Below are 24,244 nucleotides of genomic sequence, written 5' to 3'. Positions count from 1 at the left end.
AGGTAGGCAGTAGGTAGGTGTAGGTAGGCAGTAGGTAGGCAGTAGGTAGGCAGTAGGTAGGTGTAGGTAGGCAGTAGGTAGGCAGTAGGTAGGTAGTAGGTAGGTGTAGGTAGGTGTAGGTAGGCAGTAGGTAGGCAGTAGGTAGGTGTAGATAGGTGTAGCTAGGCACTAGGTTGTCAGTAGGTAGGTGTAGGTAGGCAGTAGGTAGGTGTAGGTAGGCAGTAGGTAGGTGTAGGTAGGTGTAGGTAGGCAGTAGCTAGGCAGTAGGTAGGTGTAGGTAGGCAGTAGGTAGGTGTAGGTAGGTGTAGGTAGGCAGTAGGTAGGTGTAGGTAGGCAGTAGGTAGGTGTAGGTAGGTGTAGGTAGGCAGTAGGTAGGCAGTAGGTAGCTGTAGGTAGGCAGTAGGTAGGTGTAGGAAGGCAGTAGGTAGGCAGTAGGTAGGTGTAGGTAGGTGTAGGTAGGTGTAGGTAGGCAGTAGGTAGGTGTAGGTAGGTGTAGGTAGGCAGTAGGTAGGTGAAGGAAGGTGTAGGTAGGCAGTAGGTAGGTGTAGGTAGGCAGTAGGTAGGTGAAGGTAGGTGTAGGTAGGCAGTAGGTAGGTGTAGGTAGGCAGTAGGTAGGTGTAGGTAGGTGTAGGTAGGCAGTAGGTAGGTGTAGGTAGGTGTAGGTAGGCAGTAGGTAGGTGTAGGTAGGTGTAGGTAGGTGTAGGTAGGCAGTAGGTAGGTGTAGGTAGGTGTAGGTAGGCAGTAGGTAGGTGTAGGTAGGTGTAGGTAGGCAGTAGGTAGGTGTAGGTAGGCAGTAGGTAGGTGTAGGTAGGTGTAGGTAGGCAGTAGGTAGGTGTAGGTAGGCAGTAGGTAGGTGTAGGTAGGCAGTAGGTAGGTGTAGGTAGGCAGTAGGTAGGTAGTAGGTAGGCAGTAGGTAGGTGTAGGTAGGCAGTAGGTAGGCAGTAGGTAGGTAGTAGGTAGGTGTAGGTAGGTGTAGGTAGGCAGTAGGTAGGCAGTAGGTAGGTGTAGATAGGTGTAGCTAGGCACTAGGTTGTCAGTAGGTAGGTGTAGGTAGGCAGTAGGTAGGTGTAGGTAGGCAGTAGGTAGGTGTAGGTAGGTGTAGGTAGGCAGTAGCTAGGCAGTAGGTAGGTGTAGGTAGGCAGTAGGTAGGTGTAGGTAGGTGTAGGTAGGCAGTAGGTAGGTGTAGGTAGGCAGCAGGTAGGTGTAGGTAGGCAGTAGGTAGGCAGTAGGTAGCTGTAGGTAGGCAGTAGGTAGGTGTAGGAAGGCAGTAGGTAGGCAGTAGGTAGGTGTAGGTAGGTGTAGGTAGGTGTAGGTAGGCAGTAGGTAGGTGTAGGTAGGTGTAGGTAGGCAGTAGGTAGGTGAAGGAAGGTGTAGGTAGGCAGTAGGTAGGTGTAGGTAGGCAGTAGGTAAGTGAAGGTAGGTGTAGGTAGGCAGTAGGTAGGTGTAGGTAGGCAGTAGGTAGGTGTAGGTAGGTGTAGGTAGGCAGTAGGTAGGTGTAGGTAGGTGTAGGTAGGCAGTAGGTAGGTGTAGGTAGGTGTAGGTAGGTGTAGGTAGGCAGTAGGTAGGTGTAGGTAGGTGTAGGTAGGCAGTAGGTAGGTGTAGGTAGGTGTAGGTAGGCAGTAGGTAGGTGTAGGTAGGCAGTAGGTAGGTGTAGGTAGGTGTAGGTAGGTGTAGGTAGGCACTTTGTTCTCGTTGAAGTTGGCGATGACGACGCCGACGAAGAGCGTGAGGCCGATCATGCAGCCTAAGAAGACGAAGACGTGGATGTAGATACCGTGCATCTACATACACACACATACACACACATACACAAACAAAGATCCCCGTATAGCCTTAACAGACTGTAGGGGCAAGTGCTGTTAGCGAGCACCTACACATACACACACACACGTACATACACACACGCACACACACAGTACACACATACACACACACACACGTGTATACACACATACACACACATAGTACACACATACAACAACAACCGCCATTCGCCACTAAGTGGCGGTAACGTCACCACGACGCTTGTGCCAGGCTATGTGCACCCTGAGGCCACGTGAAGTGTCGAACGCCCGCTGGCAGGAGGTCACGGGGCAGACCCAGGTGCCACGGGTCGACTGACTGAGATGACTGGCTGATGCACCACCTGTGCCCCCTACTGTGCCAACCTGCCGTGCTTTAGCCACCCGGCGCGCCGCTCGTTGTTCTGAGTGTCGCTCCTCCGCCCTCCGTTGTTGTTGGAGGGCGACTACCTCCAACTGCCCAGTAGCATCCTTCACGAGCCTCCTCCACAGAGGCCGATCTTGACACCGCTGGTACCAGTCATCGGCAAGTCCACTCAGCTCCACGTCCTCCTGTACCACATCACTCCATCTCTTCTCTAGCTCGTGCTGCGCCCGCTTAGCCCCCTCAATCTGGTCGAACAAAAGCTGTTTCGGCATGCGGTGGCTGGGCATGCGGGCTACATGACCCAGCCATCGCAGCCTTGCCCGCCGGAGGAGCTCACCGATGGGACCCTGCCCAGATCTTTCAAGGATTTGTGAGCTCCTCACACGATCCAGTCTGGTTAAACCCAGGATGGATCGTAGGCAGGCCAGCCTAAATGTTTCTAACCAGCGAAGATGTTCCATTAGGGGGGTCCACGTTTCGCAAGTGTAGAGAAGGGAGGGAATGACCGTGGCCGAGAAGACCTGAAGCTTAGTGCGGAGCGACAGACCAGGTAGATTCCACACAGCGTTACGCAACCGACGAAAATATATTGCCGTTCGACTGATTCGGAGTGAGATCTCTGCTGTTAAACTGGAGCCGGTCATAAGCACACTGCCCAGGTATGGGAAACTCTCCACTCTCTCCACAACTGCCCCATCACCAATTGGGAGTTATGGGGGTGGAGTGTCCGATGGTACAAAATACCCAGGCAGGTGCTTAGTTTTGGTGGGGCTGATGGTAAGGCCCCACCTCTTAGTGGCACGCTCCAGTCTCAGCAGCAGCGTCTCCAACTCCTCCTCTGACTGAGCAGCTATTACCAAATCATCAGCATACATAACGTGGTTGAGCAATAGGGAGCCATCCCTTGACCGCTCCTGGGCATCGATCAGCCTCCCATTATATCTATACCATATGGAGATTCCCCCGGTACAGCTATTGAAGGCTTCACGAACTACGTGGTCAAAATAGATGTTAAATAATGTGGGAGCCAGAGGACATCCCTGTCGCACCCCAAGGTGTACAGGGAATGGCTCTGACTCCCGGCCACGTAGTTTTACCCGGGCCCGCTCACGATCATGAAGGTCCTTAATGATCGTGAGCAGAGGGTCAGGTACTCCAAAAGCACGAAGAACGACCCAGAGCCCAGGCCTACTGATGGTATCATAGGCCTTGACCAGGTCAATAAAGCAGAGATGTAGGTCTTGTTGGAATTCCCTACACCTCTGCTGTAGCAGACAGACAGAAAATATGGCATCTGTGCAGGACCGCCCTTTCCTGAAAACGCATTGGGGCTCCGCAAGTCTCTCCTCAGCGTGACTGGCAAGGCGATGCTGAATAATCCTTGCCAGGACCTTTCCCGGCACACTGAGGAGTGAGACAGTCTGTGCGGTCCCCCTTCTTAAAGAGGGGGACCACCAGGGCATCCTTCCAATCCTACGGAACCCCTCCAGTTGCCCAGACTGTTCTTATAATGTCATGTAGGGCAGTCTTCACACAAACGCCACCCTCCCTCAGCATTTCGCTTGGGAGATCATCTCTGCCCGGCGCCTTTCCTGGTCTCAGACTCCGGATCGCCTTCAGTACTTCCTCAACAGATGGCACCTCAGCCAGCCACTCACAGGGGGTGACTTCTTCCAATATTTGAGGCACCGCAGCCTCAGCAGGGTCATCCTCATTTTGTGCCACGATGTTTTCCTGGCTGAGGGATTTTCCCTCCCCCAGGACCTCACAGAAATGCTCAGCAAATCTGCAAACCTGTTCCTGGGGGTCAGAGATTGGATCACCGTTTTTTCCCCTAATGATGGTAATAGGTGTGGCGCTGCAGGTTACTTTTTGATGGAGTTAAATAGAGATTTGTGATCACAGGCCACTGAGGCAAACTCCATCTCCTCAGCAACCCGCGACCACCACCCATCCTTGCAGCGCCTCACGGCTCTCCGAACCGCCGAGCGAAGGCTGCGGTAAGCCTCCTCATTCTCTGACGTGGGATTCTGTAGCCGATGACAGTGGGCCTGTCGCTTTTTCTCAACCATCCTGAACACCTCCTCTGTCAGCCAGGGTCTCTGGGGAGGTCTGGACCGCGTACCCAAAGCAACCATTGCAGCTGCATGAGTCACAGTCCTAAACCTCGCCCATTTACCCTCGACATCAGGAGGAGGCGGGGACGATGCCAATCCCAGCCGCAAGCGATGATGAAATTCTCCCTTGCAACTTTCATCAGATAACTGAGACCGGGCCACTTTAGGTCGTAATGGGGTCCTGGGTGTACACCCACCACCGGAGTGGAAGAATGGCAGGCACATCTTACAGATGACTAGTCGATGGTCAGAGGGCAGATCAGCTCCACGGTAGGTCCTGGTATCAATGACATGGGCTCGCATCCGCTGGTCCGTCACTATGTAGTCCAGCAGATGTTTTTGCTTGGACCCGGCATGCATCCATGATGTTGTGTGGATGCGCCGATGCCGGAACAGCGTATTGTTAATTACAAGCCCATGGGCTGCACAAAAATCTAGCAGCCTCCTACCGTTGTTATTGAGCTGATCTGGCCCATGCCCTCCAATCACTCCAGACCAGGTGCCAGTATCATGACCAACTCGGGCATTGAAGTCACCCAACATGATGACTCTATCCCGAGGGGCCACTTTAGCCAGCACCTGTGACAGGAGGTCATAGAAGGCATCTGACTCATCGGCTTTGCCTGCATCCCTCCACGGATGTTCATCTTCGGTGGGGGCATAAGTAACCACGACCACCATTCCTCGCCTCCGGTTGATGGGAAGGCGAGCCCAAAGTAGCCTGGGGCTTACAGCTTCCCACACCTCACCGCCACGCTCCCACGCCCCCTTCATTCTTTTGTTCAAAAGAAGAGCCACACCCTGTTGTTTGGCAGTCTGCTGCCCCGAGTAGAGGACTGTCCACCCCTCATGGTGGCAGGAGCCAGAGCCGGTCCACCGGACCTCCTGAATGCCGCATAGATCCAGGCGGTACCGTTCCAGCTCCCGACAGAGGAGTGGCAGCCTCTCCTCTGCAGTGAGCGTTCGAACATTCCACGTGGCCACCCATAGTGGCTTTTCGTTGTTTCTGGAGGAGCCCCGAGGGTAGATATTCAATCTCCTGGCTCCGCCAATTGGGGTGTGGCCAGGAGACGTCATAGACGCCTGGCCCCCCGGGGCCTCCGGCACAAGCTTATTAGTTACATATTTCAGTTTAACTCGTGGTTTCGTGGTAATTAATTGAAAGTTGGAGGGGTTATCAGCCCCTCGCACCCGTCCAGAGCCCCCGTTTAGCCCCTGTGGTGGACACATATGCCATGAGGGGAGGAGCCAATCAAAATTGGATCTCCCCCCACAGCACTGTCCACGACAGAGTTGCCCGTCCGGCACCGCGAGGAGGTAGGGGGTTGTTTTGCCGGACACACACACACACAGATACACACACACATACACACACGTGTACACACACATAGTACACACACACACACGTGTCTTTGTGTGTGTGTGTACACGTGTGTGTGTGTACACACGTGTGTGTGTGTACACACGTGTGTGTGTGTGTACACACGTGTGTGTGTGTGTACACACGTGTGTGTGTGTGTGTACACACGTGTGTGCGTACACACGTGTGTGTGTGTACACGTGTGTGTGTGTACACACGTGTGTGTGTGTGTACACGTGTGTGTGTGTGTACACACGTGTGTGTGTGCGCGCTCCCTCTCTCACCGGCCCCACGCGCTGGATGATGACGTCGCGCACCTCCACCCAGCCCTTGAGTGACAGCACCTCGAAGAGAGTGAGCATGGCGCTCCCCACGTTGTCGAAGTTGAAGTTGCGTGGGTTAGCCCTGGAGCAGCGGACACAACGACACAGGTGGTGACTACACTCACTCACTCACACACTCATACACTCACTCATACACTCACTCACACACTCACTCACTCACACACTCATACACTCACTCATACACTCACTCACTCATACACTCACTCATACACTCACTCATACACTCACTCACTCATACACTCACTCACACACTCACACACTCATACACTCACTCATATACTCACTCACTCATACACTCACTCATACACTCACTCATACACTCACTCACTCATACACTCACACACTCACTCACACACTCATACACTCACTCATACACTCACTCACTCTTACACTCACTCACACACTCATACACTCACTCATACACTCACTCATACACTCACTCATACACTCACTCACTCATACATTCACTCATACACTCACTCATACACTCACTCATACACACACTCATACACTCACTCATACACTCACTCATACACTCATACACTCACTCACTCACACACTGACTCACACACTCACACACACAAAAAGACAAAGGTCCCCCTTGTAGCCCCTAACAGGCTGTAGGGGCAAGTGCTGTGAGTAGCGAGTAGCAGCAGCACCTGTGAAGGTAGACACAGACAAAGGTCACCAGTGTAGCCTCTAACAGGCTGTAGGGGCAAGTGCTGTTAGTAGCGAGTAGCAGCAGCACCTGTGAAGGTAGACACAGACAAAGGTCCCCCGTGTAGCCTCTAACAGGCTATAGGGGCAAGTGCTGTTAGTAGCGAGTAGCAGCAGCACCTGTGAAGGTAGATACAGACAAAGGTCCCCCATGTAGCCTCTAACAGACTGCAGGGGCAAGTGCGGTTAGCGAGCAGCACCTGTGAAGGCTACCGGCACTATGGCACACGAGGGGGTAGGTGGCTACCAGCACCACGCCCGGCCGCCTTTGTCTCCCCCAGTGGCGATGTTTACTACTTCACACCGCACCAGGTATTCATTTGAGGCCGAGTCGACCTAGGGGAGGCCCAGGACCGGTTCAGAGAATCGCCACGGGTGGTGTTGGTGTTGACCAGGAGTGGTAATCGAACTCGTCTCTGCCGGGTTGGTAACGCAGCAGTAGCGCTGACCGCTACTGCTGCGTTGTTGTTGTTGTTACTGTTGTTGTTGTTACTATTGTTGTTGTGTTGTTACTATTGTTGTTGTTGTGTTGTTACTATTGTTGTTGTTGTGTTGTTACTATTGTTGTTGTTGTGTTGTTACTGTTGTTGTGTTGTTACTATTGTTGTTGTTGTGTTGTTACAACTGTTGTTGTTGTGTTGTTACTATTGATGTTGTGTTGTTACTATTGTTGTTGTGTTGTTACTATTGTTGTTGTGTTGTTACTATTGTTGTTGTTGTGTTGTTGTTACTGTTGTTGTGTTGTTACTATTGTTGTTGTGTTGTTACTATTGTTGTTGTTACTGTTGTTGTTGTGTTGTTACTGTTGTTGTCTTGTTACTATTGTTGTTGTTGTGTTGTTACTATTGTTGTTGTGTTGTTACTATTGTTGTTGTGTTGTTACTATTGTTGTTGTGTTGTTACTGTTGTTGTGTTGTTACTATTGTTGTTGTGTTGTTACTATTGTTGTTGTTACTGTTGTTGTTGTGTTGTTACTGTTGTTGTCTTGTTACTATTGTTGTTGTGTTGTTACTATTGTTGTTGTTACTGTTGTTGTTGTGTTGTTACTGTTGTTGTCTTGTTACTATTGTTGTTGTGTTGTTACTATTGTTGTTGTGTTGTTACTATTGTTGTTGTGTTATTACTATTGTTGTTGTGTTGTTACTATTGTTGTTGTGTTGTTACTGTTGTTGTGTTGTTACTGTTGTTGTTGTGTTGTTACTGTTGTTGTCTTGTTACTATTGTTGTTGTGTTGTTACTATTGTTGTTGTGTTGTTACTATTGTTGTTGTTACTGTTGTTGTTGTGTTGTTACTGTTGTTGTCTTGTTACTATTGTTGTTGTGTTGTTACTATTGTTGTTGTGTTGTTACTATTGTTGTTGTGTTATTACTATTGTTGTTGTGTTGTTACTATTGTTGTTGTGTTGTTACTGTTGTTGTGTTGTTACTGTTGTTGTTGTGTTGTTACTGTTGTTGTTGTCTTGTTGCTATTCTTGTTGTTGTGCTGTTACTATTGTTGTTGTGTTGTTACTGTTGTTGTTGTCTTGTTACTATTGTTGCTGTTGTGTTGTTGTGTTGTTACTATTGTTGCTGCTGTGTTGTTGTTGTGTTGTTACTATTGTTGTTGTGTTGTTACTGTTGTTGTTGTGTTGTTATGTTCTAGTTGGGTGTAAGGTTGTTGTATTGTTGTTGTTGTGTTGTTACTATTGTTGTTGTGTTGTTACTATTGTTGTTGTGTTGTTACTATTGTTGTTGTGTTGTTACTGTTGTTGTTGTGTTGTTATGTTATAGTTGGGTGTAAGGTTGTTGTATTGTTGTTGTGTTGTTACTATTGTTGTTGTGTTGTTGTGTTGTTACTATTGTTGTTGTGTTGTTACTGTTGTTGTTGTGTTGTTACTATTGTTGTTGTGTTGTTACTATTGTTGTTGTGTTGTTACTGTTGTTGTTGTGTTGTTATGTTATAGTTGGGTGTAAGGTTGTTGTATTGTTGTTGTGTTGTTACTATTGTTGTGTTGTTGTGTTGTTACTATTGTTGTTGTGTTGTTACTGTTGTTGTTGTGTTGTTATGTTATAGTTGGGTGTAAGGTTGTTGTATTGTTGTTGTGTTGTTACTATTGTTGTTGTGTTTTTACTATTATTGTTGTTGTGTTCTTACTGTTATTGTTGTGTTGTTACTATTGTTGTTGTTGTGTTGTTACTATTGTTGTTGTGTTGTTACTATTGTTGTTGTGTTATGTTATAGTTGGGTGTAAGGGTGTTGTATTGTTATTGTGTTGTTACTATTGTTGTTGTGTTTTTGTTGTTGTGTTGTTGTTATTGTCGTGTTTTTTGTGTTATTGTAGTTGTGTTGTTGCTAGTTGTTGTTGTTATTGTTGTGTTTTTTTCGTGTTATTGTATGTTGTGTTTTTGCTAGTTGTTGTTATTGTTGTTGTGTTGTTGTTGTTATTGTTGTTCTCACCAGACCCTGGGGACCCAGAAGCCCGGTTTCTTCTCGCCGGGACGCAGTTTGAGGTTCAGCGTCTTGGAGACGCTCACATTGATCCTGAAGATTCCCACACACTCCTCCTGCATCACCACCACCACCACGACACACACGCAGATATATACATACACATGTAGATAGGAGTTAGTGACGTCATGTCACGCTCACCCTCTGGCACGATGACGTCATGGATGGTGACGTCATGGGCAGGGGCCAGGACAGTGATGTCATGGGCAGGGGCAGGACAGTGACGTCATGTCCCCCTGGGAGGATTTAAGCTGGAACCCGTCACAGGTTCAGGGTCGTTGCGGGGAGCCAGGAACAGGTGAAGTTGGAAGTTGGGACCCAGGGTAGGGGGTAATTGGCACCAGGCTAGGGTAGCCTGTGGGTGTGCTAGGGACCTCCCCTGTACCCCTACCCTGGGGGAGCGATGGGACCCAGGGTAGGGGGAAATTGGCACCAGGCTAGGGTAGCCTGTGGGTGTGCTAGGGACCTCCCCAGTACCCCTACCCTGGGGGAGCGATGGGACCCAGGGTAGGGGGAAATTGGCACCAGGCTAGGGTAGCCTGCGGGTGTGCTAGGGACCTCCCCAGTACCCTACCCCTGGGGGAGCAATGGGACCCAGGGTAGGGGGAAATTGGCACCAGGCTAGGGTAGCCTGCGGGTGCTAGGGACTTCCCCAGTACCCCTACCCTGGGGTGTGGAGTGTAGGCAGTGAGGGGGCAGTACACGGAGTCGCGTCCAAAGAGAAGCCTTTAATAACACAGCTGGCGCAAGCCCCTACATAAAGATCTGCCTCCGAGTCGTCATTTACGCCTCAACACACACACGGTACACACACAGGGTACATATGTAGTGGGTTCCAGGGAGACCAGCGATGGAGTGCTCGAGGCAAGACGTTTATTCAATGCAACTGCGGGATTCACGGGTCCCTAACACAGACGGGTAGCGACCCCTCTACCCGATACCCAACGAGGTACAGCCTCTGGGCTAGCGAGTCCTCATCACTGGGACCACACCCACGTTCCTCCGGCTAAGGGGACCTAGGGGGAGGCTATCTGACCCGACTCAGCCAAGGTCCTCGGGTCCCGACCACTGGCCCACTCGGTCCCGGCCCTTAGAAGGGCGGCGGGTCTGGGGGTAACCAGGGTCCTAGCCTAGCTGGTCTTCTTTCTTCAGCTTGACGAAGACTGCCAGACTCGTCCAGAGGTCCGGTTTTTATAGTGGTGGACCACCAGGCTAACTATACACTTTGGTGGTGGAGCACCAGGCTAACTACACACTATAGTGGTGGACCACCAGGCTAACTACACACTATGGTGGTGGAGCACCAGGCTAACTAGACACTATAATGGTGGACCACCAGGCTAACTACACACTATGATGGTGGACCACCAGGCTAACTACACACTATGATGGTGGACCACCAGGCTAACTACACACTATGGTGGTGGACCACCAGGCTAACTACACACTATGGTGGTGGACCACCCGGCTAACTACACACTATAGTGGTGGACCACCAGGCTAACTACACACTATGGTGGTGGACCACCAGGCTAACTACACACTATGGTGGTGGACCACCCGGCTAACTACACACTATAGTGGTGGACCACCAGGCTAACTACACACTATAGTGGTGGACCACCAGGTTAACTACACACTATGGTGGTGGACCACCCGGCTAACTACACACTATGATGGTGGACCACCAGGCTAACTACACACTATGGTGGTGGACCACCAGGCTAACTACACACTATGGTGGTGGACCACCCGGCTAACTACACACTATAGTGGTGGACCACCAGGCTAACTACACACTATGGTGGTGGACCACCAGGCTAACTACACACTATGGTGGTGGACCACCCGGCTAACTACACACTATAGTGGTGGACCACCAGGCTAACTACACACTATAGTGGTGGACCACCAGGTTAACTACACACTATGGTGGTGGACCACCCGGCTAACTACACACTATAGTGGTGGACCACCAGGCTAACTACACACTATAGTGGTGGACCACCAGGCTAACTACACACTATGGTGGTGGACCACCAGGCTAACTACACACGATGGTGGTGGACCACCCGGCTAACTACACACTATGGTGGTGGACCACCAGGCTAACTACACACTATGGTGGTGGACCACCAGGCTAACTACACACTATGGTGGTGGACCACCAGGCTAACTATACACTATGGTGGTGGGCCACCAGGCTAACTACACACTATGGTGGTGGACCACCAGGCTAACTACACACTATAGTGGTGGACCACCAGGTTAACTACACACTATGGTGGTGGACCACCCGGCTAACTACACACTATAGTGGTGGACCACCAGGCTAACTACACACTATGGTGGTGGACCACCAGGCTAACTACACACGATGGTGGTGGACCACCCGGCTAACTACACACTATGGTGGTGGACCACCAGGCTAACTACACACTATGGTGGTGGGCCACCAGGCTAACTACACACTATGGTGGTGGACCACCAGGCTAACTACACACTATGGTGGTGGACCACCAGGCTAACTACACACGATGGTGGTGGACCACCCGGCTAACTACACACTATGGTGGTGGACCACCAGGCTAACTACACACTATGGTGGTGGACCACCAGGCTAACTACACACTATGGTGGTGGACCACCAGGCTAACTACACCCTATGGTGGTGGACCACCAGGCTAACTACACACTATGGTGGTGGACCACCAGGCTAACTACACACTATGGTGGTGGACCACCAGGCTAACTACACACTATGGTGGTGGACCACCAGGCTAACTACACCCTATGGTGGTGGACCACCAGGATAACTACACACTATGGTGGTGGACCACCAGGCTAACTACACACGGTACTGTAGTGTAGTTTAGCATGTAGTGTCGCGTGTAGCATAATGTACCGTGGAGCGTAGTGTAGTGTGTTTAGCGTAGTGTGGCGTGTAGTGTACCGTGTACTGTCGTGTAGCATGTAGCGTAGCATGTAGTATAGCGTGTAGTGTAGCGAGCAGTATGTAAAGCAGTGTAGTGCAGTACGCAGTGTTGCATGCAGCATCGTGTAGTGTAACGTGTAGTGTAGTGTGTAGTGTAGCACGTAGTGTAGCGTGTGGCGTACCACGTTGCGAAGCATAGTGTAGTATAGCGCGTAGTATAGCGTGTAGTGTACCGCATAGTGTAGTGTAGCGCAGCGTAGTGTAGCGTGCAGTGTAGAGTACCATGTAGCGTAGCGGAGTGAACGGAGGCCGTCTCTCACCTCGAGCACGACGTGGGGGTCGTTGCACTTTGCGAGTTTCCCCGCAAACAGCTGAACCCCGAAGCTCGCGAAAACGAACATGAGGGTGAGCAGGAGGATGGAGACCTGGGAGAGCGCAGGTTACAGGGCCTCAGGGTTACAGAGCCACGTGGTTACAGTCACGTGGTTACAGAGCCACGTGGTCACAGAGTCACGTGGTTACAGAGCCACGTGGTCACAGAGCCTCAGGGTCACAGAGCCTCAGGGTTACAGAGTCACGTGGTTAGACAGCCTCGTGGTTACAGAGCCTCAGGGTTGCAGAGTCACGTGGTTACAGAGCCTCAGGGTTACAGAGTCACGTGGTTACAGAGCCTCGTGGTTACAGAGCCACGTGGTTACAGAGCCTCGTGGTTACAGAGCCTCGTGGTTACAGAGCCACGTGGTTACAGAGCCACGTGGTTACAGAGCCTCAGGGTGACAGAGTCACGTGGTTACAGAGTCACGTGGTCACAGAGCCTCGGGGTCACAGGGCCTCGGGGTCACAGAGTCACGTGGTTAGACAGCCTCGTGGTTACAGAGCCTCGTGGTTACAGAGCCTCAGGGTTACAGAGCCTCAGGGTTACAGAGCCACGTGGTTACAGAGCCTCGTGGTTACAGAGCCTCAGGGTCACAGAGCCACGTGGTTACAGAGTCACGTGGTTACAGAGCCTCAGGGTTACAGAGCCACGTGGTTACAGAGCCTCAGGGTTACAGAGCCACGTGGTTACAGAGTCACGTGGTTACAGAGCCTCAGGGTTACAGAGCCACGTGGTTACAGAGCCTCAGGGTTACAGAGCCACGTGGTCACAGAGTCTCAGGGTTACAGAGCCTCAGGGTCACAGAGCCTCGTGGTTACAGAGTCACGTGGTCACAGAGCCTCAGGGTGACAGAGTCACGTGGTTACAGAGCCTCAGGGTTACAGAGTCACGTGGTTACAGAGCCTCAGGGTTACAGAGTCTCAGGGTCACAGAGTCACGTGGTTACAGAGCCTCGTGGTTACAGAGCCTCAGGGTCACAGGGCCTCGGGGTCACAGAGTCACGTGGTTACAGAGCCTCAGGGTCACAGAGCCTCGTGGTTACAGAGTCTCAGGGTCACAGAGCCTCAGGGTTACAGAGTCACGTAGTCACAGAGCCTCAGGGTTACAGAGCCTCGTGGTTACAGAGCCACGTGGTTACAGAGTCTCAGGGTTACAGAGTCACGTGGTTACAGAGTCTCAGGGTTACAGAGTCACGTGGTCACAGAGTCACGTGGTTACAGAACCTCAGGGTTACAGAGTCACATGGTTACAGAGCCTCAGGGTCACAGAGTCACGTGGTTACAGAGTCACGTGGTCACAGAGCCTCGTGGTTACAGAGCCACGTGGTTACAGAGTCACGTGATCACAGAGCCTCAGGGTTACAGAGCCTCGTGGTCACAGGGCCTCAGGTTACAGAGCCACGTGGTCACAGAGCCACGTGGTCACAGAGCCTCAGGGTTACAGAGTCACGTGGTCACAGAGCCTCAGGGTTACAGAGCCTCGTGGTCACAGGGCCTCAGGGTTACAGAGCCACGTGGTCACAGAGCCTCAGGGTTACAGAGTCACGTGGTCACAGAGCCTCAGGGTCACAGAGCCACGTGGTTACAGGGCCTCGTGGTTACAGAGCCTCGTGGTTACAGAGCCTCGTGGTTACAGAGCCTCAGGGTTAGAGTCTCAGGGTCACAGAGCCTCGGGGTCACAGAACCTCGAGGTCACAGGGCCCCGGGGTCACGGGGCCTCGGGGTCACAGAGCCACGACGATCGCCGTCATCGTCAGAGTCACGACGAGATTGTCATCGTCCTCGTTGCCGGTGACGCTGACGACGCCGGAGGGTCCTCCTACCGGCGCAGATCGCCACGACGATCGATGCGACGCGGAAAAAAACAGACTTCATGCTAAAACAGGCTTGCCCACGCGGAGTGGCGTCAATGCCGCAGGCCGCGTTCTGCGAGCATTCCTCACCAGGAAGATCTCCTTGAACCCGCTGAACACCTCCCTCACCACCTTCCTCATCTGCGGCACGAGCTTGAAGATGCGCAGGGGTCGGAGGCAGCGCAGCACCAGCAGCAGCTGCACGCCCGAGCTGGGCGCCACCGAGCGCGGAAGCCAGCACAGGAAGATGAGGCTAACCTGCAATGGCGTCGAAGGGTATGGCCACGAGCCACCGACTCACACACTGAGCCAGCCACAGACTCAGCTACACCAAAAACTGAGCAACGGGCTCTCCTACACCCAGCCTGAGACGCGGACTCACAGGCCAGCCTGAGACGCGGACTCACAGGGCAGCCTGAGACACAGACTCACACCCAGCCTGAGACACAGACTCACAGCCAGCCTGAGACACAGACTCACACCCAGCCTGAGACACAGACTCACACCCAGCCTGAGACACAGACTCACACCCAGCCTGAGACACAGACTCACACCCAGCCTGAGACACAGACTCACACCCAGCCTGAGACACAGACTCACCCAGCCTGAGACGCAGACTCACAGCCAGCCTGAGACACAGACTCACACCCAGCCTGAGACACGGACTCACACCCAGCCTGAGACACAGACTCACACCTAGCCTGAGACACAGACTTTCCCAGCCTGAGACACAAACTCACACCCAGCCTGAGACACAGACTCACACCCAGCCTGAGACACGGACTCACACCCAGCCTGAGACACAGACTCACACCTAGCCTGAGACACAGACTCACCCAGCCTGAGACACAGACTCACACCCAGCCTGAGACACAGACTCACACCCAGCCTGAGACACAGACTCACACCCAGCCTGAGACACAGACTCACACCCAGCCTGAGACACAGACTCACAGCCAGCCTGAGACACAGACTCACACCCAGCCTGAGACACAGACTCACACCCAGCCTGAGACACAGACTCACACCCAGCCTGAGACACAGACTCACACCCAGCCTGAGACACAGACTCACACCCAGCCTGAGACACAGACTCACAGCCAGCCTGAGACACAGACTCACACCCAGCCTGAGACACAGACTCACACCCAGCCTGAGACACAGACTCACACCCAGCCTGAGACACGGACTCACAGCTAGCCTGATACACAGACTCACACCCAGCCTGAGACACAGACTCACAGCCAGCCTGAGACACAGACTCACACCCAGCCTGAGACACGGACTCACACCCAGCCTGAGACACAGACTCACACCCAGCCTGAGACACAGACTCACACCCAGCCTGAGACACAGACTCACACCCAGCCTGAGACACAGACTCACCCAGCCTGAGATGCAGACTCACAGCCAGCCTGAGACACAGACTCACACCCAGCCTGAGACACGGACTCACACCCAGCCTGAGACACAGACTCACACCTAGCCTGAGACACAGACTTTCCCAGCCTGAGACACAAACTCACACCCAGCCTGAGACACAGACTCACACCCAGCCTGAGACACGGACTCACACCCAGCCTGAGACACAGACTCACACCTAGCCTGAGACACAGACTCACCCAGCCTGAGACACAGACTCACACCCAGCCTGAGACACAGACTCACACCCAGCCTGAGACACAGACTCACACCCAGCCTGAGATAGACTCACCCAGCCTGAGACACAGACTCACACCCAGCCTGAGACACAGACTCACACCCAGCCTGAGACACAGACTCACAGCCAGCCTGAGACACAGACTCACACCCAGCCTGAGACACAGACTCACACCCAGCCTGAGACACAGACTCACACCCAGCCTGAGACACAGACTCACACCCAGCCTGAGACACAGACTCACACCTAGCCTGAGACACAGACTCACAGCCAGCCTGAGACACAGACTCACACCCAGCCTGAGACACAGACTCACACCCAGCCTGAGACACAGACTCACACCCAGCCTGAGACACGGACTCACAGCCAGCCTGATACACAGACTCACACCCAGCCTGAGACACAGACTCACAGCCAGCCTGAGACACAGACTCACACCCAGCCTGAGACACGGACTCACACCCAGCCTGAGACACAGACTCACACCCAGCCTGAGACATAGCCTCACACCCAGCCTAAGACACGGACTCACACCCAGCCTGAGACACAGACTCACACCCAGCCTGAGACACAGACTCACACCCAGCCTGTACCAGCAAGACCAAGATGTCCATGGGAACCAGGGTAGCCGAGTGAGGGTGGTAGCAGGGTAGGTGAGGGGGTACCAGGTATGAGAGTGAGGGGGTAGCAGGGTAGGTGAGGGGGTACCAGGCATGAGAGTGAGGGTGGTAGCAGGGTAGGTGAGGGGGTACCAGGTATGAGAGTGAGGGGGTAGCAGGGTAGGTGAGGGGGTAGCAGGGTAGGTGAGGGGGTACCAGGCATGAGAGTGAGGGGGTAGCAGGGTAGGTGAGGGGGTACCAGGTATGAGAGTGAGGGTGGTAGCAGGGTAGGTCAGGGGTACCAGGCATGAGAGTGAGGGGGTGGCAGGGTAGGTGAGGGGGTACCAGGCATGAGAGTGAGGGGGTAGCAGGGTAGGTGAGAGGGTACCAGGTAGATGAAGATGTCCATGACCCCGCCGAAGTCCTTGATGATGGCCGTGGGCGTGAAGAAGAGGCCGTCCGCCAGGATCTTCAGCAGCAGCTCCACGCTCATGAAGATCACGAAGATGTACTCGGTCACCTGGCGGGGTCACGAGGTCACGGTGGGTCAGGTGGGGTCACGCGAGGGGCATGGGGTCACGGGTTCATGTGGGGTCACGAAGGGTCATTGTTGGGTCACGGGGGGTAGACACGAGGTCATGCGGGGTCACGCGGTGTCACATGAAGTGATGGGGGGACGCAGAGGGGGACGCAGAGGGAAACACGGACCTTTACACAACCCTAACCCCAACCCCCTCTAACCCCAACCCACCTAACCCCACCCATAACCCCACCCCTAACCCCACCCCTAACCCCAACCCACCCTAACCCCACCCCTAACCCCACCCCTAACCCCACCTATAACCCCACCCCTAACCCAAACCCCTAACCACACCCCTAACCCCAACCCACCTAACCCCAACCCCCCTAACCCAAACCCCCTCTAACCCCACCCATAACCCCACCCCTAACCACACCCCTAACCCTAACCCCAACCTCCTCTAACCACAACCCACCTAACCCCATCCATAACCCCACCCCTAACCCCACCCCTAACCCCAACCCACCCTAACCCCACCCCTAACCCCACCCCTAACCCCACCCCTAACCCAAACCCCTAACCACACCCCTAACCCCAACCCACCTAACCCCAACCCCCCTAACCCAACCCCCCTCTAACCCCACCCATAACCCCACCACCAAACAACACCCCTAACCCCACCCCAAACCCCACCCCAAACCCCACCCCTAAACCCACCCCTAACCCCACCCATAACCCCAACCCCCCTAACCCCACCCCTAACCACACCCCCAACCCCACCCCAAACCCCACCCCTAACCCCACCCCTAACCCCACCCCTAACCCCAACCCCCCTAACCCCACCCCTAACCACACCCCCAACCCCACCCCTAACCCCACCCCTAACCCCACCCCTAACCCCAACCCCCCTAACCCAAACCCCTAACCACACCCCTAACCCCACCCCTAACCCCACCCATAACCCCACCCCTAACCCCACCCCTAACCCCAACCCCACCCCTAACCCCACCCCTAACCCCACCCTTAACCACACCCATAACCCCACCTTTAACCACACCCCTAACCACCCCCCCAACCCCACCCCCAACCCCACCCCCATCCCCACCCATAACCACACCCCTAACCCCACCCATAACCCCAACCCCCCTAACCCCACCCCTAACCACACCCCCAACCCCACCCCAAACCCCACCCCTAACCCCACCCCTAACCCCACCCCTAACCCCACCCCTAACCCCACCCCTAACCCCAACCCCCCTAACCCCACCCCTAAGCACACCCCCAACCCCACCCCTAACCCCACCCCTAACCCCACCCCTAACCCCACCCCTAACCCAAACCCCTAACCACACCCTTAACCCCAACCCACCTAACCCCAACCCCCCTAACCCAAACCCCCTCTAACCCCAACCCACCTAACCCCACCCCTAATCCCACCCATAACCCCACCCCTAACCCCACCCCTAACCCCAACCCCAACCCCACCCCCAACCCCACCCCTAACCCCACCCCTAATCCACCCTTAACCACACCCCTAACCACACCCCTAACCCCACCCTTAACCACACCCCTAACCCCACCCTTAACCACACCCCTAACCACACCCCCAACCCCACCCCCACCCCCAACCCCACCCCTAACCACACCCCTAACCACACCCCTAACCCCACCCCCAACCCCACCCCCAACCCCACCCCTAACCACACCCCTAACCACACCCCTAACCCCACCCTTAACCACACCCCTAACCCCACCCCTAACCACACCCCTAACCACACCCCTAACCCCACCCCTAACCCCACCCACCTGCAGCATGGGAGACCTCATGACGAGGAGGTAGGGAGACTCGAACATGATGGAGACGCAGGAGGTGATGGTGACCACGATCATCACCCAGTCCAGGTACGTCACCAGGCCCATGAGCTCACTGGAACGCACACACACACAGACAAAGGTCCCCCAGGTAGCCTCTAACAGACTAGGGGCAAGTGTTGTTAGTAGTGAGTAGCAGCACCTACACACACAGACAAAGGTCCCCTGTGTAGCCTCTAACAGACTGTAGGGGCAAGTGCTGTGAGTAGCGAGTAGCAGCAGCACCTGTGAAGGTAGACACAGACAAAGGTCCCCCGTGTAGCCTCTAACAGACTGCAGGGGCAAGTGCTGTGAGTAGCGAGTACCAGCAGCGCCTGTGAAGGTAGACACGACAAAGGTCCCCCGTATAGTCTCTAACAGACTATAGGGGCAAGTGCTGTAAGTAGCGAGTAGCAGCAGCACCTATGAAGGTAGACACAGACAAAGATCTCCCGTGTAGCCTCTAACAGACTGTACGGGCAAGTGCTGTGAGTAGCGAGTAGCAGCAGCACCTGTGAAGGTAGACACGGACAAAAGTCCCCCGTGTAGCCTCTAACAGGCTGTAGGGGCAAGTGCTGTGAGTAGCGAGTAGCAGCAGCGCCTATGAAGGTAGACACAGACAAAGATCCCCCGTGTAGCTTCTAACAGACTGCAGGGGCAAGTGCTGTTAGTAGCGAGTAGCAGCAGCGCCTGTGAAGGTAGACACAGACAAAAATCCCCCGTGTAGCCTCTAACAGACTGTAGGGGCAAGTGCTGTGAGTAGCGAGTAGCAGCAGCGCCTATAAAGAGCACCATGCCCGCTCCCCGGCCACCTTTATCTTCCCCCCAGTGTTGATGTGTATCACACACACACACGTGCATACCACACCGGGTATTAGTTTTAAGGCTGAGTGGACCTATGGCCGACTCGGAGAGAGGGACACAGAGTGGTTGTCGTGCGTGTTACTCACTACAGCTGGTGGTAGCGCGTGTGCTTAACCGCTCCTGTGACCGGGTCGGTTGTTAGCCTACATACACACACACAGACACGTACACACACACACACAGATGTACACGTACACACACAACAACAACAACCGCCATTCGCCACTAAGTGGCGGTGACGTCACCACGACGCTTGTGCTAGGCCATGTGCACGTTGAGGCTATCACGTGAAGTGTCGAACGCCCGCTGGCAGGAGGTCACGGGACAGACCCAGGTGCCAAGGGTCGACTGAGACGACTGGCCGATGCACCACCTGTGCCCCGTACTGTGCCCCGTACTGTGCCAACTTGCTGTGTTTTAGCCACCCAGAGCTCCGCTCGTTGTTGTGAGCATCGCTCGATCCGGCCGAACAAAAGCTGTTTCGGCATGCGGTGGCTGGGCATGCGGGCTACATGACCCAGCCAACGCAGCCTTGCCTGCAGTAGGAGCTCACCGATGGGACCTTGCCCAGATCTTTCAAGGATTTGTGAGCTCCTCACACAATTCAGCTTGGTTAAACCCAGGATAGATCGTAGGCAGGCCAGCCTAAATGTTTCTAACCGGCGAAGATGTTCCATTAGGGGGGTCCACGTTTCGCAAGCGTAGAGAAGGGAGGGAATGACCGTGGCTGAGAAGACCCGAAGCTTAGTGCGGAGCGACAGACCAGGTAGCTTCCACACAGCTTTACGCAACCGATGAAAAGATATTGCCGCTCGACTGATTCGTAGTGAGACCTCTGCTGTCAAACCGGAGATGGTCATGAGCACACTGTTCAGGTATGGGAAACTTTCCACTCCATAACTGCCACATCACCAATTGGGAGTTGAGGAGGTGGAGAGTTTGATGGCATAAAATATCCAGGGAGGTGCTTAGTTTTGGTTGGGCTCATGATAAGGCCCCACCTCTTAGTGGCAAGCTCCAGGTTCAGCAGTGGCACTTCCTCTAAGTGAGCAGCAATCACCAGATCATCGGCATACGTAACGTGGTTGACCAATATCCCTCGACCGCACCCGGGCATCGATCAGCCTCCCATTGTATCTGTACCAGATGGAGATTCCTCCGGTACATCCATGGAAGGCTTCTTGAACAACGTGGTAAAAAAAAAATGATAAATAATGTGGGAGCCAGAGGTCATCCCTGTTGCACCCAAAGGTGAACAGGGAATGGCTCCGACTCCCGGCCATGTAGTTCTACCCGGGCCCGCTCACCATCATGAAGGTCCTTAATGATCGCGATCAGAGAGTCAGGGACTCCGAAAGCATGAAGAACAACCCAGAGCCTTGGCCTATTGATTGTATCATAGGCCTTGACCAGGTCACTAAAGCAGAGATGTAGGTTTTGTTGGAATTCCCTACACCGCTGCTGTACCAAACATACAAAAAATATGGCATCTGTGCAGGACCGCCCTGGCCTGAAACCACATTGGGGCTCCGCAAGCCTCTCCTCAGCGTGCCTAGCCAGGCGAAGTTTAATAATCCTTGCCAGGACCTTTCCCGGCACACTGAGGAGTGAGATGCCCCTGTAGTTGTTACAGTCTGTGCGGTCCCCCTTCTTCTTAAAGAGGGGGACCACCAGGGCATCCTTCCAATCGTGCGGAACTCATCCAGTGGGCCAGACTGTTGTTATGATGTCATATAGGGCAGTCTGCGCACAAAAGCCACCCTCCCTCAGCATTTCGCTTAGGAGATCATCTCTGCCCGGGGCTTTTCCTGGTCTCAGACTCTGGATCGCCTTCAGTACTTCCTCAATGGATGGCACCTCAGCCAGCCACTCACAAGGGGTGACAACTTCTTTCGATATTCGAGGCACCGCAGCCTCGGCAGGGTCATCCCCACTTTTCCCCATAATGTTTTCATGAGTGAAGGATTTCCCCTCGGCCAGGACCTCACAGAAATGCTCAGCAAATCTGCAAAACCTCTACCTGTGGATCGGCGATCGGATCACCGTTCTTTCCCCTAAGGATGGTGTGCCCACTCCAACAGTGTGCCCGCTCCAGATCTAGTGAGTGTAGGCGAGTGTGAGTGAGTGTGAGAGAGTGTGAGTGAGTGTGAGAGAGTGAGTGAGCGAGTGTGAGTGAGTTAGTGAGCGAATCAGCAAGTGTGATTGAGTGCGAGCGAGCGAGTGAACGAGCGAGTGAGTGAGTGTGAGTTCGCGAGCGTGAATGTGAGCGAGTCAGTGAGTGAGCGAGCGAGCGAGTCAGTGAGAGAGCAAGTGTGAGTGAGCGAGTGTGAGCGAGCGAGTGTGTGAGTAGGAGTTAGCGAGTGGGAGTGAGCGAGTGAGGGTGAGTGAGTGTGAGTGAACGAGTGTGAATGAGCGAGCGAGTCAGTGAGTGAGCGAGTGAGCGAGTGAGCGAGTGTGTGTGAGTGAGCAAGTCTGAGTGAGCGAGTGAGTGAGTGTGAGTGAGTGTGAATGAGCGAGTGAGAGTGTGAGTGAGTGACTGTGTGAGTGTGTGAGAGAGCGTGAGTGTGTGTGTGGCTGTGAGTGAGCAAGTGTGAGTGAGTGAGTGTGTAAGTGAGTGAGTCTGAATGAGTGACTGTGTGTCTGAGTGAGTGAGTGAGTGTGTGAGTGAGTGAGTGAGTGTGTGAGTGAGTGACTGTGTGAGTGAGTGAGTGTGTGAGTGAGTGGGTGAGTGAATGACTGTGTGAGTGACTGTGTAAGTGAGTGACTGTGTAAGTGAGTGACTGTGTGAGTGACTGTGTAAGTGAGTGACTGTGTGAGTGAGTGTGTGAGTGAGTGACTGTGTGAGTGAGTGATTGTGTGAGTGAGTGATTGTGTGAGTGAGTGTGTGAGTGAATGACTGTGTGAGTGACTGTGTGAGTGACTGTGTAAGTGAGTGACTGTGTGAGTGACTGTGTGATCTCCGTACAGGTTGAAGCGCGCCCGCACCACCACTCTGCAGATCTTGCGGAAGCGATGCTCTCGTCCTACCAGGAAGAGCGGCGTGTCGAAGTACGGATGGTTCTCACGCAGTTCCTCCTCCTGCACTTTGCTGCACACACACAGACACAACAACAAGACCAACAACCGCCATTCGCCACTAAGTGGCGGTGACGTCACCACGACGCTTGTGCCAGGCCATGTGCACCTTGAGGCCATGTCGAACGCCCGCTGGCAGGAAGTCACGGGGCAGACCCAAGTTCTACGGGTCGACTGACTGAGATGACTGATATGACTGGCTGATGCACCACCTGTGCCCCCTACTGTGCCATCCTGCTGTGTTTTAGTCACCCGGCGCTCCGCTCGTTGTTGTGAGCGTCGCTCCTCCGCCCTCCGTTGTTGTTGGAGGGCAACTACCTCCAACTGCCCAGTAGCGTCCTTCACGAGCCTCCTCCACAGAGGCCGATCTTGACACTGCTGGTACCAGTCATCGGCAAGTCCACTCAGCTCCACGTCCTCCTGTTCCAAGTCACTCCATCTCTTCTCTAGCCCGTGCCGCGCCCGTTTAGCCCCCTCTATCCGGCCGAACAAAAGCTGTTTCGTCATGCGGTGGCTGGGCATGCGGGCTACATGACCCAGCCAACGCAGCCTTGCCTGCCGGAGGAGCTCACCGATGGGACCTTGCCCAGATCTTTCAAAGATTTGTGAGCTCCTCATACAATCCAGCCTGGTTAAACCTAGGATGGGTCATAGGGAGGCTAGCCAAAATGTTTCTAACCGGTGAAGATGTTCCATTAGGGGGGTCCATCACCTATTGGGAGTTGTGGGGGTGGAGTGTGCGATGGTACAAAATACCCAGGCAGGTGCTTAGTTTTGGTGAGGCTGATGGCAAGGCCCCATCTCTTAGTGGCATGCTCCAGTCTCAGCAGCAGTGTCTCCAACTCCTCCTCTGAATGAGCAGCTATTTTGATTTAAAGCTTTCGTGACTGCAGTAATTCATATTCTTAGCTCTTTCGGTAAAGTCACGTTGAAGGGAAACAATAAAATAATAAAATATATAAAACAACAAAAAATTCTCACGACGTTTCGACCATAACACAAACGGTCGTCATCAGTTCATAATAAAGGTTTTTGGGTTAGATCGCGTTTATTTATAAATGTGTCGTAACCCTCCACCACCCGACACGGCCAATCAGCAAAGAAAAGTGTCACGTTGACAAAAGACAAATAATTCACTACTTCAGCCCACCGGTGTGTTGAAGAGTTAATCCACATTTACAGTTTGAGTACGACGTTTCGCTGGTAAATACTTCCAGCATCATCGGGCAATTCGCCAGAATGGTAAAGCCCTCGCTTGCTCCCGGTTTTATATAGAGCAGAAGAGTGACGTCATCACTTAACTCATCAGGTGCAGTG

At 53.5% G+C, this 24,244-nt stretch overlaps 1 protein-coding gene across 1 annotated transcript in view; it reads right to left on the bottom strand.

Annotated features, from left to right (window-relative positions):
• The window catches only part of NALCN (sodium leak channel, non-selective), a 164,462-nt gene that overhangs the window by 30,617 nt on the left and 109,601 nt on the right, over positions 1-24,244 (bottom strand). The window contains exons 22-30 of the mRNA XM_032978490.2: positions 22,818-22,940; positions 19,939-19,995; positions 18,944-19,064; positions 17,006-17,137; positions 14,449-14,616; positions 12,451-12,555; positions 9,145-9,251; positions 5,931-6,051; positions 1,683-1,781 (exon numbers count right to left, since the gene is read on the bottom strand). Of these exons, the coding sequence (XP_032834381.2) occupies positions 1,683-1,781; positions 5,931-6,051; positions 9,145-9,251; positions 12,451-12,555; positions 14,449-14,616; positions 17,006-17,137; positions 18,944-19,064; positions 19,939-19,995; positions 22,818-22,940 (1,033 nt within the window). The remainder of the gene's footprint in view (positions 1-1,682; positions 1,782-5,930; positions 6,052-9,144; positions 9,252-12,450; positions 12,556-14,448; positions 14,617-17,005; positions 17,138-18,943; positions 19,065-19,938; positions 19,996-22,817; positions 22,941-24,244) is intronic.

The sequence above is a fragment of the Petromyzon marinus genome, chromosome 67 (assembly GCF_048934315.1).
Source record: "Petromyzon marinus isolate PM22_M1 ecotype Great Lakes invasive population chromosome 67, UKy_Petmar_22M1.pri1.0, whole genome shotgun sequence".
In the NCBI taxonomy this organism is placed as follows: Eukaryota; Metazoa; Chordata; class Hyperoartia; order Petromyzontiformes; family Petromyzontidae; genus Petromyzon; species Petromyzon marinus.
The sequence above is the reverse complement of the archived record's forward strand: the minus strand, read 5'-3'. Positions and strand labels throughout refer to the sequence as shown.